This window comes from Tripterygium wilfordii, chromosome 9 (assembly GCF_013401445.1).
Source record: "Tripterygium wilfordii isolate XIE 37 chromosome 9, ASM1340144v1, whole genome shotgun sequence".
Lineage (NCBI taxonomy): Eukaryota > Viridiplantae > Streptophyta > Magnoliopsida > Celastrales > Celastraceae > Tripterygium > Tripterygium wilfordii.
In genome coordinates, this window is record NC_052240.1 from 511,576 (window position 1) to 526,608 (window position 15,033).

At 38.0% G+C, this 15,033-nt stretch overlaps 3 protein-coding genes across 7 annotated transcripts; 2 read left to right on the forward strand and 1 right to left on the reverse strand.

The window, feature by feature from the left end:
* The first annotated feature begins 1,901 nt into the window (after positions 1-1,901).
* On the forward strand, positions 1,902-10,062 carry LOC120005859 (ubiquitin-like domain-containing protein CIP73). Of its 4 annotated transcripts, none has more exons than XM_038855721.1 (17): positions 1,954-2,019; positions 2,159-2,248; positions 2,891-3,032; positions 3,464-3,581; positions 3,954-4,034; positions 4,309-4,427; positions 4,523-4,594; positions 4,845-4,994; positions 5,338-5,407; positions 5,483-5,661; positions 6,059-6,223; positions 6,305-6,376; positions 6,459-6,585; positions 6,684-7,094; positions 8,274-8,680; positions 8,799-8,876; positions 9,701-10,062. In XM_038855721.1, the coding sequence occupies exons 3-17, from the start codon at positions 2,910-2,912 to the stop codon at positions 9,707-9,709; spliced, it is 2,181 nt and encodes a 726-aa protein (XP_038711649.1). In that variant the 5' UTR covers positions 1,954-2,019; positions 2,159-2,248; positions 2,891-2,909; the 3' UTR covers positions 9,710-10,062. The 4 variants fall into 4 exon arrangements, with proteins under 4 accessions (XP_038711647.1, XP_038711649.1, XP_038711646.1 ...); XM_038855718.1 differs by having other exon boundaries at positions 1,956-2,019; positions 6,672-7,094; XM_038855720.1 differs by having other exon boundaries at positions 1,956-2,019; positions 3,954-4,025; positions 6,672-7,094.
* Positions 10,063-10,530: 468 nt separating this feature from the next.
* Positions 10,531-12,207, forward strand: LOC120005869 (40S ribosomal protein S11). Of its 2 annotated transcripts, XM_038855730.1 has the most exons (7): positions 10,531-10,665; positions 10,782-10,822; positions 10,925-11,025; positions 11,416-11,560; positions 11,654-11,743; positions 11,847-11,941; positions 11,987-12,207. In XM_038855730.1, the coding sequence occupies exons 1-6, from the start codon at positions 10,654-10,656 to the stop codon at positions 11,935-11,937; spliced, it is 480 nt and encodes a 159-aa protein (XP_038711658.1). In that variant the 5' UTR covers positions 10,531-10,653; the 3' UTR covers positions 11,938-11,941; positions 11,987-12,207. The 2 variants fall into 2 exon arrangements, with proteins under 2 accessions (XP_038711658.1, XP_038711657.1); XM_038855729.1 differs by having other exon boundaries at positions 11,847-12,207.
* Positions 12,208-12,601: 394 nt separating this feature from the next.
* LOC120005064 (putative glycerol-3-phosphate transporter 5) lies at positions 12,602-14,936 on the reverse strand. The gene is made up of 2 exons (XM_038854498.1): positions 13,566-14,936; positions 12,602-13,256 (listed from the first exon to the last, which is right to left on the reverse strand). Exons 1-2 carry the CDS (start codon positions 14,584-14,586, stop codon positions 12,739-12,741), a joined length of 1,539 nt encoding a protein of 512 aa, XP_038710426.1. The 5' UTR covers positions 14,587-14,936; the 3' UTR covers positions 12,602-12,738.
* Positions 14,937-15,033: the final 97 nt, after the last annotated feature.

The window sequence follows — 15,033 nt, forward strand, 5'->3', positions numbered from 1 at the left end:
CACAAGTGCCTCTGGAGCTCAGGCTATATTAAATCAATTCTACAATGTCTACAAAAATCCATACAAGTTTGCCACCACTACAATAGAATTTGCTTATATATGGATACATAAAAATCGTAGGTAAAGATTTTACCCGCGGTTGGAAGATCTTTACTCGTGGTTTTCTCGACCGCGGGTAATTATTCAACGCCCGCGGGTGTACGTAGAACAATACCTGTGCTTACATAACCGCAAGTAAATATCACCCATATTTTTTAAACCACGGCTAAAGATAATAAGTGACCCTCCCATGTTTTTGAAACTATGGCTAAAGATAATAAGAGATCTTATAAACTATCTTCTATTGTCACGGTTTTTAAACTATACATACGCTTTTTGAGCACAGGACCGCGGTAATCATTCAACGGCCGCAGGTGTATGCAGAATAATACTTACGCTTACAAAATCACAAGTAAATATCAGTCGCATTTTTGAAACCGCGGCTAAAGATAATAAGTGACCGCATAAACTATCTTCTGTTGTCGTGGTTTTTAAATTATACATGCGCTTTTTGAGAGCATGACATTAATAAAATCAAGGTTTTCAAAAATCAGATCTGTGTCCTAGAACCGACCATGAGAGAATTGGTGTCATTTGCATTGAATCGGCCGGTTCAACCCTCCAATCTATTTATGTCTGCAATTTTTGAATATTGATCTTGGGTATGACTATAATCCACAACCTCCCAGTAAAACACTCCAACCACTAAGCACCGAGACTTTTTTTGTTAATCTAAAACATTAATTTGTATACGGTATTTGAGTCCTGTCTGTTTAAACTAAAACATTAATTGAATATATGGTATTTTATTTTCTAAAAGTGTATATATATATATATTAGTATTCTCATTGATGTAGGACAAGATTAGTAGTTTTCTTTATTAATTAGTAGTTAGTTTAATTATTTTCTTTCCTTATTGTAGATCTATTTCTAATATAATTATTAGGAGTTTTAGTAGTTAATAAGAATTTTAGTTAAATTAATCTTTTAATTTTATTAGGTTTCCTTATTTTTAGTATTTATAGGGTTATAGCGCAAAAGTATATATGAATTAATAATATTTTGAGATATATCTCAATTTTATTGATGGATTTCAAGTTATGTTGGTTTAGTCGTGACTGAGTGCGTCACTCATTTTCCATGTAAGTGTATTTATAAAGTATGAAAAGTTTTAAATTATTATATGTATTTAATATAAATCGCATGTTGCTCTATAAACCGCAGGTATAGACTAGTTGACTGCAGGTAAAGATTACACTATTTCAATGTTCTATTTTTTTGTTCATTCCCTTTTGCGTATACCAAACATTTGTTTTGTTCATTTCCTTCCTGCGTATAACAAACCACATATACCATTATCCTTTACATAAAAACATATACCAAAATCAAATATCTCATATCAAACCTCCAAAATTAAATGCCGTATTATAATTCATATCCAAAACATCCACAATAATCTACTAGAAACATCCAAATTAAATTGGTGAACTTCAAACATCATTTGAGATGCGAATGCTTGAAGGCTTTGCATCTGAAAATGATGGAGAATATACGTATCATTTCTCCAAATCATAACTCAAAAAAGAACAACATTCAGACTATCACTATTTTAGCCAACTAAAGAAGCGAGAACAAATGGACAAACAGAACCCAAGCCCATTTGAATCTTTTTTGTTCAAACCCATATTCCCAAGCCCAAGCCCATGTGTGAAGTGAAAGGAAGGGAAGAAGATCAAACTGTATGACTATTTTAGCCAACTAAGGAAGCGAGAGAGAACAAATGGACCTACAAAACCCAAGCCCATTTGAATTTTGTTCAAACCCATATTCTCAAGCCCAAGCCCATGTGTGAAGTCCAAGATGTGATTTTAAAGAAGAAAAGGAGTAGAATAATAGTATTTTAGTCACCTATCGTCCTCTCTCTGGAGCTCTCCTTCTCGTGAATCTCGTACGAGCTTACCTTCTGTTTCTCGGTCTCAGGTAGCTTCGCGTTCTGTTCTTGTTTATTGCCTTTACTCTTCCCTATCCATACCCCAATTAGGGCTTTCCCCGTTGAATTTTTTCGCGGTTTGAGGTTGATTATTATTATTTTTTTAATTTACTATTTCGATGACTCAAGGACTGTTAAAGGCGGTTGTATGTATGCGAATATGCACGGGACTTTTTCATGCTGTGTTCAACCGGTTGAATGATTTCATGCTATCAGAGAGTAAGAAAGATCGGAAATTTTCTTGCGATTTGTGGTTTTTGGTTTTAGGAATCACTTTGTTATTTGAATTTGATATTGGGGCACTCGAGGCTCTGTGTGTTTCTTTGATTGGAAGGTGACACAGGTGTTGAATTATGGGGGCTTTTATCTTGGATTGAAAAACTGTGTTAAAATTTTTATACTTTGGAATGGGAAGCTATTAAGAACCTTGAGGTTAGGGTTTCAGCTTCTGCTAATTCGAGGTTACTGGGCCTGGTTAATTGTAGGGAACGGTTTATGGCATTTGTAAGTTTGTAAACCTGTTTTGATGAAAATGGGAGGAGAAGTGATGGCAATGCCAGTAGTGGTGATGTTTGAAACGATCTTTTTGATAATTTATGTTTTTTTACATCTACTGATACAATTGGTTTGCTGGTAATTGCTAGTATCTGGGGTTTGCCAGCAAAGCTGCCCTCACCTTTGGGGGTTCCACAGTATCAATGCATTTAGTTAGAGGATGAGCTTTGTTTGGAAAGATGTCTATGTGATATGCTAAGCAGTTGTTGTTGCTAGAGAATATTTGATGCCATAAGTGTACGATATGGAGTTGATGTGGTGATTTGTTATTGATCTCGAGATACCTATCTTTATCTCTTTTTGCAGTTATCCGATTGGTCTGACAATGGGAAGTACTGCCGGCAACAAAACTGCTCTGGTCGATGGGACCGGAGGTTTGGAAACAACAATTGAAATAAAAATAAAAACATTGGACTCTCAAACCTATTCGTTGAGAGTGGATAAACAGGTCATTTTTCTACTCTCTCTTTTTTTTTTTTTTCCTTTCTTGATTTTCACTATATCAGTATCTGTAGTTTTCTTGAGATTCTGTCTGCACTATTTGACTCGAAATAAATTTTATGCTCTCAAATTCATTCAAAGTAACTCAGAGATTTCCTCTCTGTGTTTATGGTTATGAGCTTTTGAATTATCCTTTAAGAATCAAAATTGATACACCATATACATCAAAGGTTTCCTAAAACTTCTATTCATTTAGCAACGTGAAAACCGACAATGTTATATGTACATGTGCAACACTTTGACAAGACGTCTTTTTTTAATCTTTCTTTTTGGTTGAGAGTCGTACTGTTTGGCAAGGTCATTTTTAAAGCAGAGTGTTAAGTCTTTTTTGCAGAATTGATTGGGTTTCATGATATTTTTCTCTTAATATCCCTGTAGATGCCGGTTCCTGCTTTGAAGGAGAGGATAGCTTCTGTTACTGGTGTTTTATCAGAACAACAACGTTTGATTTGCCGTGGAAGGGTTTTAAAGGATGATCAGCTCCTCTCAGCCTATCGTATCCTTTGAAAGCTAATATTAATCTTTCCACCTCATCGTCATCTAACTCTGCTTCATTATATTGAAACATCTACTTAGGATCCTAGAAAAAGAAGAAGAAGAGAAACATATAGTTAGTCTACCCAAAATGCTACAGAAGCCTACTTTCATATTACAATTAATGGGGTTCTACTAGTAGTTTCAGTTTTTATCAAAACCTAGGATTTGTATGAATGTAGGGATTCTATCAATTATATTTCACTCATATAGGAAATGCCTTCTTAGTCTTTCTGGCTGAGCACAAATATTGTTTTGCTTTCCACTGTTCTTGTTGTCTGTTCCATTCATATTTTAGCATTTTATTTTGAGTAATTGACTTAACATGAATTAGATGTTGAAGATGGTCACACCTTGCATATGGTGGTCAGGCAACCCATCCCACCACCATCTGATGGATTTCCTAGTAATCCTGGTTTTATTTAGCATCATCACTTCTTATGAGTATTTTATTCTAAACATGTTCAGCACCTTTTTTTTTTGTGAAAAGTGAGAACATTTGAACGACCTTATAGATATTGCTCTAGTGCACCAGCACACGCAAAGAACACTTCTTTATTGTATTCTGTCTGTATTGATCTGTCTTCTGACTACTTGCTAAAAGCTGCTTCTGTTTATTGTATTGATGTGGATAACCTGTACACTTGGCTTAGTTGTGACATTTTACCGCTTGATTTTAATGTTTGCAGCAAGTGATACTGCCGCAGATTCAGCTTATGGTCATGGGACTCGCATTGGCCCAAGTGTCGTAATCGAAACTTTCAGTGTCCCTGATCATGGGGATGGAGTTCCTCCAGAAATTAGTCGGGTAATGCTATGAAGTTATTTTGAGCATTTTCTCTGTGTAGACAAGATTTTATTTTCTTTTGGTGACAATCTTTTATCTTCTTTATGGCCGATCAGATTGTATCTGCTGTTCTTGGTTCTTTTGGATTTTCAAATGCTAGGAGTCGCAGTGAAGGGGTTGACTCCAGGGTAACTCTTAATTTCACATTTTTTTAATGAAATGACTGTTTCTGTATGATCATATTCTGGAACATGTTGCTGGGCTTCTTCCCTCCTCTATTGATGTGCAATTTATGCACAAGACAGAACACTTTACATGCTTGCAGATGGGCAAGGATTAAAATAAATTAAAATAACTTGAATTACCATTGGGTATATATTCGTAAAGCCATTACATGTTCTAATAATTGATCGCACTTTGGGTGGGATGCTGTGGAAGGATCGTGATCCACGACCAGGAGGTGCGAGTGTCGTGGCAGATGCATCTCAGTCACAACCTGAACAAGCTAGCGTGAGGGGTCAGTCTGGCAGATTACATACAGCTTTTGGACTTCCAACTGCAGTTTCATTGGGGCCTCTACCACCTCCTGTGAGTTTTGGTTTTTTGATTACTATTTCTTTTTATTCTATTTTATGTACTATATCATCCGCATCATCATCAACCCTTTTATCCCAAACGATGTCTGGGTCGGCTACATGAATCCATCACATGAATTTTATTTTTCTGTTTATTCTTGTATTGCTCTCTCACCTAATCCTTTTCAGTCCTTGTCGTTTCTCGTCCTTTCCATCCATGTCTTTTCAGTCTTTCTCCTCTTTTTAGCACCTCCTACTTGAATTCTTTTATAATATATATGACCTAAAACTAACATAAGTATGGAATGTTATCCTGTATCTTCTTATTATAATACTAAGTTCTTGGTCACTTGCAGGTGATCACTGATTCTTTGACAACTTTGTCCCAATATTCAAGCAATTTGAGGCGTGAATTTGATGCAATTGGTCAGTTTTTTAATAATAATTTTTTTGCTTATTTTAGTTGTTCCTACTTCCTACAATAATTCTTGGTGCAAACAGGCAGGGGTGTGGGCAACAATGCTGAAGCAGCTTCCTTGCATAGGACTGAGGAAAGAGATTCTAGTTCCACAGCACATCCTGGGAGAGTACAAGAAGGGCTTCCAACACCTGCATCCTTGGCAGAAGTTATGCTGTCAACAAGACAGTTGCTCAGAGAGCAAGTTGGAGAGTGCTTCTTGGTGTGTTTAGCTAATTTTCCACATTCAATTACTAAATTTTATTTTTGTGTTGCTCTTAAGGTTTTTGAGTAGAAAACCATATTTTCCTTTTTAGTTATCAAAAGCATGAGCAAGTTAATTAGTTAAGAATAAACAAAATTTGTCTTTTTCCTCAATTCCTTATTTTTTTAATGGGTATATCCTTACCTTGGATATTTATCCTCTATAGATATATAGGTAGATATTAATATTTGTACCAATCCAGCTAGAGATACATGAGCTTGCAAACACACATGTATGTGTAAAAATCTGCTTTCCAAAAAACCTTCCCCATAATGACCTGGTATTTGTAGATAACCTTTTACTGTTCTTTTCTCCCATACTCTGGGAAGACTCTTAATTTGTTTTGTATGATCAGCAACTTGCAACACAATTGGAGAATCAAGGAAATATTACAGATCCCTCAGCACGTATGAGCACTCAGTCCAGTGCATGGAGAACAGGAGTTCTCTTACATAATTTAGGAGCATTTTTACTGGAACTTGGACGTACGACCATGTCACTGCGATTAGGCCAAGCACCGGTAAGACTATCTCAACTGCCCCATCCGAGGCGTCCTTTGGATTAATGTGGGTTATGTTGCTGTGATTAATTTCTTATACAGTCTGAAGCTGTAGTCAATGCTGGTCCTCCAGTCTTTATATCGCCATCTGGTCCGAATCCTCTAATGGTTCAGGTGATAATTAAAGCATGTTATTAGACTTATTCTGTGTTTAAGCTTCATTTTTGGGTTCCACTTATAAAATAAGTTTTTGCAGCCTCTTCCTTTTCAAGGCACAAGTTTTAGTGGCATCCCCATGGGATCTGTGCAGCCTGGCTCTGATTTAGCTAATGGGATCACTACTGGGTTTCTTCCAAGGCGTATTGATATTCAAATACGAAGAGGTACCCTCTAAATTTGATGTCTCAGCCAATTGCTCTGATTGAGGTAGACTATGTATACTATCAACTTTCTTTTGTCATGTAAAAAGGTTCATCGACAGCTGCAGCACCTAGTGGTAATCGAGATGGCGGTGATAATCAGCAGCAAACAGTGCAGGGAAACCCAGCGATAGGTTCTGGAAGTGAAACTGATGGTAACCAGACATCTTCGTTGGTTTCCGAAGGTCCATCTCTTGCCGGGGAGCCGGGTGTAAGGGTGGTGCCAATTAGGACTGTGGTTGCTGCTGTTCCTGGTTCCTTCAGTCGCCTACCTTCTGATACATCTGAAAACTCTATTGGTTTATTATATCCTCTTCTTGGAAGATTCCAAAATGTATCTTCTGCACATTTGGGTGGTGAACAGGGCTCTCAAGCATCTGGGGAGCATCATCCTCCTGGTCTCCAGACTGGGCAACAGACTACTCCTGAATCTGCTGTGCAACAACCAAACGACAATGATCACTCCAGAGGTGGTAAGTTCAGTAGAACCACTGGCTTTTCTAATGTTTAGTTTAAGCCTCTCCTTGTAATTGTATATTTCACTTTTATATCTTGTATTTTTGTTTATGGTACTGCAACTGTTATTATTCGTCCTTGCATTTAACTCACATGACAAAGTAGGACTTCCTATGGTGTAGAGATGTTCTATTTATTTTGAACCCCGTCTTACTCTGGTACTTCCAATTAGCCATCCCATTCCTTGTGTTCTTTCTCCCTATGGTTGCATTTGGTTGGGTATATAATCATCATCAAAACCTTTATACCAAAAATTGGGATTGGCTACATGAATCTATGAGAACATCAACAGGAATTAATGAAAATATTTTTCGTTAATATTAAAGTAAATATATTAACGATTTTTTTTCTCACCCTTTTCCATATTTAAATAAAATACCACAATTAAAACCTGCAGTGTTTTTTTCTTCTTGAATTTGGGGCTTGGGGAAAATAATCCCACCCATGCTTGCTCTTTCTCTTTCCCTATGATTTTGCATTTCTTTATAATTTTATATTCTAACTGTAGCTTTATAGCTTAGTGCTGCCTCAGTTAAGATAATAGTGTCTCCATTCCCGCGCAACCACCATAGAAAAGTATTCATCTGTTAGTTCTTTTCTCGTCATGTTTCAAGGACATGCTGGAGGTCAAGCTATAAACTTTAGAATGCAGGTCGCTGCCTACATAAGCATTGGAGAATTGTGGCTTTGTAGTTAACTTTACTGTGATAGATAATGTTAGGTAAGGGAAGATTGTGCTCTTTGAAGTTTATTATTCCGTGTACTTATGCCCCCTTCAGTTGTAAGGTGAGGGTGCAGAAGTTTCGTCAGTTTGTTTTTCTCTTCACAGGTTATATGCCTTTACTGTCAGAAAGGCTGTATGTGAAAGTCCATTCTCCTTTCCTTAAGACAATTTGGTTTACGCACATTTTGGAGGAGCTTTTGCATGGGTAATGTTCGAAAGTTTATTTCAATCTCTCTGTTTAGGCATGCTCGAAACAATTTGGCTGGTACTGTTTGAAGTTCAACTTTAAGATTGTTCTGGAATCTAGACGTGGTTTACTTGCTTTGGGAGTTTGATTAAATGGTCGTAGGAGGAGATTAGGTTCATTGAATAATGTATTAGTTGACCAAGATTTTTGATCTTGTTCTGGCAGGATCCTTACCAACTCCAGCTCCAAGACGGCCGGAGCCATCAAATCCCCGCAGTGTAAGCATCAACATCCTCTCAGCTGGTGGGACCCTAAACAGACAAGAACCTGAAGGGCAGATCCCCAACAGTGTTTTTGAGTTTTTAAGGAACCTCGTTCCTGGTGGTGAGATACATGTAGAAGATGCCAGCTCACAAGGAACAGCAACAGGTTCTGTTTCTGAGCATGCAGGGAGATCCAGTGCTCCTGTGGAAGCAGAACATGGAGCAACAGATGAAGGAATATTTTTGTCTAATTTGCTTCAGGAGATCATTCCTTTCATTTCTCAACAAGTAGACTCTGCGTCAACAATTGTACCACAGGGAGAAACACTTAACCCTGTTCATGGGATGAGTCAGGATTCTTCAACCCAGGCAAGTATGCTTCAGTAGTTACCATATCCGCATATATCATTTCACTAGATATAACTGTCATGTTAGCCCATAATATCATCACTCTTTTAACACCAACCAAAGCCTGTGGTGTTTGCAGGCTGAGACATCTGATGTTGGAAGTTTACGTCGACAAAGTGATAATGAGCCAAGTCCTCCAAGTTCAAAACGTCAGAAGGTATTGCTCTCTTGAAACATCATCTTTCTTTCTTAATCCCCCTCTTCCTATAGCTTTTATTGGCCTCTTCCGTTGCTGCCTCCTTTTAGTGCGCTTAAATCTAAGATGAAGTGATAAATCCTCTATTCATTTTAAAATTTGTTGATGATGGATGTCTATAATTAAGGCTTGCTAAATTCAAATATCCCCGTGGACTACAGTTGCACACCTTTGTGGCATATTTTTTACATAATATTGTTATTCATCAGGCAAAAGCTGCTGTGCAGGGAATTTTTTCAAAGACGTGCATTATTGCAATTGTTATTCCTGTAAAAGCAAATTAAGTTGATAAAGGTTATTGACATACTGAGTTAAAAATGAAGTTCGGTTGGCACTGTTCTTCTGACCTATTTATGAAAACAAAAGAAAAGATGAAAATTATATAAATAGTTGATAAAATATTGAAGAATTGGAATTGCAAAACACTTGAATATAAATTTTGTTGTAGAAGGACCAACTTTCCTATTTGCTCAAGATGAATCCATTAGCATAGGAAAGTCCTGACACTCTCGAAATTATTCTTTGGTGAGATTTATATGTCGATGCTTCGTACTAAGATTTATTAAAATGTTTTTCCTCGTGTTTTCAGCTTTTGTTTTGTTGTGTGAAAGCCACTAAAGATGTTCTATTAGCTAGCCAATCACATATTCTGCCAATGTTTTTCCTTGCTGAAGTGAATGAATTTTTTTGTCTTCCCTGCTAGTGTCAAATACGATATAGCTTTTTGGATGCTGATGGAGTGATTTTGTAAAATGCGGAAAGTTGATATGATTTTCATGGTACAGATGGAGTAATCTTTTTCAGGTGCATGAGGTGTTAGGTGACGGAGCTGATAGTTATGTAAGTTGCGATTAAAGATTTTCGAGTGAAATAATGCATCTCTTCGACAGGTGAATGTGGCTTGTCTAGGTCTCTCAAATGTTGTATATCATGTTCTTTTTACTTCACATGGGAAGAGGCATCATTCATAAGTTATAGGCAATTTCTTGGGATAATTTATTTGTATTTCGTTTCTCAATTATATATTGGAAAGATGTATCAGCAAGTGTTATCCGACTTTAAACTGGATTCTATCTTCTAATGGCCCTGTCATTGTCGATTTAAGTGTTGCTCGATTAGCTATGGCCGATGCTTGGTTAAACCATAATGATTTTGTTTTGTTATTCCAGCATCTTTGTTATGGTTTGCTGGGTTTAATATTGGTTTTGGCCTAATCATGTTTTCAGTGAATGGAAATACAGAACCGTTGGACACAGTCAGTATCTCTGTCCGGGCTGCTGAGATGGAGCAGCTCCCTTTCATTACCGATCGTCCGATCCCCATTTACATAATTTGTTTTAATTCATGGAAATTACACGTAAGGAGATTATGGGCATTATGAAATTTAATTTTAAAGGAAAAGTGGTATGGTTTGTGGAGTCACAACCCAGCTTTAGATTAATGAGAATTTTTAAGCCAACTAATATAAAATGATAATCACACAAATGGACCCAGAAAACAAAATGGGTCCAAAAAATACAAATAGATCCAGGGGCAAAAAAAGCCCAATAAGGATCCAGCCCAAAGTATCCTAGTCCCACCGCCCCCGCTGGCACATGCTATGAAAAAGGCCCATCTTGCGTCGCTTCATATCTTAGAAAATTAGGGCTAGAATTTCCTCCCAGCGAGTGAAGCTCTCTTATCAAGCTACGCCTCCATAACCAGAGAACACTCCCGACTCCATTGACAGCTCTCAATCATGGCTGAGCAGGTCTGATTCATTTGCTCTCTTATCTCGATCTTTAATGTTCTTTTTAATGTTCTTTCTCAATGCGTTTGTTTTAGGGAAGAAAAGCCAACTGATTTGTTCTGTTTAATTTGCTGCAGACCGAGAAGGCATTTCTGAAGCAGCCCAAAGTTTTCTTGAGGTATTTTAAGAACGTAAAAACAAATTATTTTGTTCTTGATGATTGTGTAGTTGCCTCTGTGTTTAATTTGTTGCTTCTTGTTTATTGGAAACGTTAATACAGTTCAAAGAAAACTGGGAAAGGAAAGAGACCCGGAAAGGGCGGGAACCGCTTCTGGAAGAGCATTGGCTTGGGTTTCAAGACTCCAAGAGAGGCCATCGAAGGTTTGCTCACAATGCTTTTCATCTCTTTGTGCCCATGAGCAAATTGTTATATGTCTGTGTTTGCTTATTTTGCTTGATTGACTGTTAGATTTGTTGCTTACTTTGTTTGATTAACTTTTAGATTTGTGCATCCATTTTATAGTTGTTTGTGGCATCCACTTTCTGTAAGGGGTAATACTGTTTTTATATGATGCTCTAATTTCATTGGAATGATTTCCCGGCTCACTTCAAGATTTGCAAGTTCTCTAGGGATGAATTTTTTATTTTATTAAAACCTGCTTTCTTCACCTATGTCCGGTTACTAGAATTTTTGTATGTTTATACATGGCTTTAAGATGAAAATACTAGGAATTTTTTTGTGATTAATGTTTTGAATGAAAATTGTTTCAGGAACCTATATTGATAAAAAATGCCCGTTCACTGGTACTGTTTCAATCAGGGGCCGTATCTTGGCTGGAACTTGCCACAGTGCCAAGATGATGAGGTCAATTGTTGTACGACGGAACTACCTTCATTTTGTGAAGAAGTACCAAAGGCATGATACGGCTTTACTTTGTTGGTTTTTTCTGTTATTTTGCTATGCTGATTGTTATGTAGGAGAGTATAATTTTTTCCTTGTGTCTCTTAGGTATGAGAAAAGGCACTCCAACATTCCTGCACACGTGTCGCCATGCTTCCGTGTGAAGGAAGGTGATCATGTTATCATTGGCCAGTGCAGGTAAGAATTTTTAAACTCGACCCCCATTTGTTTCTCTTTTCTGCATCAATGAAATTTCATCATAACTTAGTAATTTTCTCTTCTTTTGAATCACAATTGGCAGGCCATTGTCAAAAACAGTTAGATTCAATGTGTTGAAGGTGATCCCCGCTGGATCTTCTGCCGGTGGGAAGAAGGCCTTTACCGGGATGTGATTTTGGCTTGCAATTTCATGGTAGGGTCCTGTCACAAGCATATGGGTTGGGCTGTTTGTTGATTAGATTATGTAAGGGAAACCTCAAGAATTTTTCATCGTTTAGATTTTAGAAATTCGTGTACTTTTTGATGCCTCCTGTTTTTTCCTTTTCAGTTAATAACTTAAATCATGGTTTTGAGGATGCCTAGTGGTTGGATCAGAATCTGTTTTTGACTAATATATGGCTTTCTTTTAAAGTGAATGGAAGAAAGTAGTTTGATTTACGTTACCATTGGACCTTTATATCTGAAAGATTTAATTATTTGGTTGCGAGTTACGCCCTGTGCCATAAAAAATGCTGCCCATGTTTTGTATGATCTGGATGCCAATTTATCGTTCGCCCAGAAGGTGACCTTTTGACAGCTCTCTGGGTTTTCCTTAAAGCTCAAGAATTGGCAACCATGGTGCTTGCCATTTCCAGCTTGCTACCAGCTTATGAATAGACCTCGAGCAGGGACAAAAGACAAAGCAGGATCGTATCGCTACATGAAGAGTTTCAAACAAAAAACTTGAAAAAGAAGCCCTAATTTGGTACTTTTCTGCAAAAACTAGACACAAAGGGTAAGTGGTGCAAATGCTGCCGTTACCAGCATACCTCAAAGCTAAGCACAAAAACAAGTCAGTATTCTGCATTCTAAGTATTGGTTTTATGTCAAATGAATTCCTGTACATGAATACATATTGAAAATTCTCTGTGAACAAAAATGAGATACCAATTGGCATACATATATGGTGACAGAGAAGGGGTACAAAAATTCTCTCAAGACCATCCATTTAGCTTCCCTTTAATCTCGGTTCTCGCAATACGAATCAAGAACAAACTTGCAAAGGAAATAGAAACAATGAGCATAAAGAAAACACTATTCCATCCCCTTGTTGAAATATACCCAGCCAGAAGTGGGCCGACAGCCGCCCCAATGGAGCCTGTACCATCTATAATTGCAGTCACAGTGGCTAATGCACGGGAATTGCCTTTAATCAAGTCCTGCGTACCAAGATCAGCGGCGACAGCTGTGGTAATGAGTGAATAGGGACCATTCACAAGCAACCCAGAGAGGAACATCAATCCAATGTTGGTTATCATTGAGAGACTGCCATATATCCGGTACAAAATAAGGGCTGGTATTGATAGTAACAAGAATACGACTGATGTTAGTCCTCGAGCTTCGATAACATCTGAAACATATCCTGCTATGATTCCACCAAAAACTCCTCCAATGTCAAATATTGTTGAAAGGATACCTGCTGTTTTGTGTGACAAATGCACACCCGCAACAGCTGCAACCCAACAAAGTACATTGACCATTCAGCATCTTAACTAAGCAGAAAGCTTATCAACAAATTTGTCCAAGAATGATAGAAATGCATCACATACAATACAGCAGTAAGTAAATCTTCATGCCATCGCCATAACTAACAGCATAGATGAGTTGTTATGAGTTCATAACACCATTCATAGTTAATTTGCATACAAAACTATGCACAAAGCACGATGAGGAACATTATGTAAATTGAAATACAATTCATAGCATCACCCTAAAGTTCACTAAAGCAATGACATATTCTCATGCAAGAAGAAGATAATACCTGTGTGCCTTATGTAGAAGGGTAACCAGTACAGAAAAGTGTAAGCCACCAGCTTAGAGAAAAAGAGGCAGAACGCAAATGGTGCGACACCCGGCAACATCCATGCCTCCAAGAACCCAATGGCAACCAAAGAATCCGGTTCCTTACTTTCAACAAGCTCAGCAGAATCCGAATTTTCAGCACCAAGAAGCCCAGCTTCCTCAGAAACCCCTTTCAATAAATTCCCCATCCCATCTACTTCCACATTCATCTCAATCTCCTTCTCTAAATTCTCATATCCAATATCATCAGGACTCACAACAAGAAACAAAAACACTAAAACCCCCACCATTATCACCAGAAGCCCAGGCATCACAAAGGACCAACCCCATCCAAACTCCAAGACTGATGAGGCCACAACTGAACCAATAATGTTACCTACTGAGGTATGTGAGGTCCACACACCCATTATCAATCCTCTCTTTCCTTTCCCAAACCAATTTCCCACAACTGCTACAACACAAGGCCACCCAATTGACTGAAACAAACCACAAACAATTTGCACAAAAACGAAAAACCATAACAGATGCACATTAAACCAATACCCTAAACCAAAAATTATTGTAAAAGCACCACTACCCATCATCCCAAACACAAGAAACAACCTTAAATCGATCCGGTCACCGACATGACCTGCAAAAAACATTCCTATGGAATACGACGACAGGAACGCCAGATCGAGCTCGCCGAGCCGTTGCGTTCCCCCGGGGCCGTTAAATGGCGCCCACCCAGTATCGATGGAGGTCGAATTGGATCCGACTGACACTGAATCGGTAACAATTTCCGAGGAATTCGACTGAATTTTGGGACCGAGAACGCTCTTGACAATGCTAGGGGGTTTCCGGGATGCGTGGAAGGAAGCATACGCGAAGAAAGTGAGAATCAAGACCGCAACTTGGTGGAAAATCAGATTTCGGTGAGGGGGTCTAAGGGTTGGAAAGAGGGTTAAAGCAGGGGCCACCGTTGCGGTCTTCGACTGCATCGCAATGAAATTGGAAGTTGCAGCCTGTGATTACAGTCCAAGATGACGATAGATCTAATCAAAACTGGTCGACGAAGATGAAAATGTGCGCAAAAGACTGATCGTTGAATATTCAAACTGAAGTCGTATTAGAAAGCCTGCAAAAGCAGGGAATGATGATACAAATGGGGGTAATTGTTAGGATTTTGTGTTCTCTGTCTGATTCCAAACTACAAGAGGAAGGTAGTTAGAACTTAGAAGACATCATGCATGTTCGAAGCTGCCTTGTCCGAGACTAAATATCCTCTTTTTTTATTTTTTTTTATTTTCTTTTCATTTTTTCCTTAAAAAATTACAAATGCTTAGAGCATGATGGCCGTGAATCTCTTCCTTCGCCAATCAGTTTTGTTGAGACGAAATTTCGTGGAAGGGGGGCATCACATGAGTAGCAATTCAATTAACTACCAG

What these genes read in the sequence shown, in the direction of transcription:
- LOC120005064 (XM_038854498.1), bottom strand. Translation starts at nt 14,586, where the DNA reads ATGCAGTCGAAGACCGCAACGGTGGCCCCTGCTTTAACCCTCTTTCCA. An exon ending in CTTCTACATAAGGCACACAG is followed by an intron (nt 13,257 to 13,565) that starts GTATTATCTTCT and finishes GTTGGGTTGCAG; the next exon opens with CTGTTGCGGGTGTGCATTTG.
- LOC120005869 (XM_038855729.1), top strand. An exon ending in TTTGTGAAGAAGTACCAAAG is followed by an intron (nt 11,561 to 11,653) that starts GCATGATACGGC and finishes TGTGTCTCTTAG; the next exon opens with GTATGAGAAAAGGCACTCCA. An exon ending in GTTATCATTGGCCAGTGCAG is followed by an intron (nt 11,744 to 11,846) that starts GTAAGAATTTTT and finishes CACAATTGGCAG; the next exon opens with GCCATTGTCAAAAACAGTTA.
- LOC120005859 (XM_038855719.1), top strand. Translation starts at nt 2,910, where the DNA reads ATGGGAAGTACTGCCGGCAACAAAACTGCTCTGGTCGATGGGACCGGA. An exon ending in TCAGCTCCTCTCAGCCTATC is followed by an intron (nt 3,582 to 3,953) that starts GTATCCTTTGAA and finishes AACATGAATTAG; the next exon opens with ATGTTGAAGATGGTCACACC. An exon ending in TGGGGCCTCTACCACCTCCT is followed by an intron (nt 4,995 to 5,337) that starts GTGAGTTTTGGT and finishes GGTCACTTGCAG; the next exon opens with GTGATCACTGATTCTTTGAC.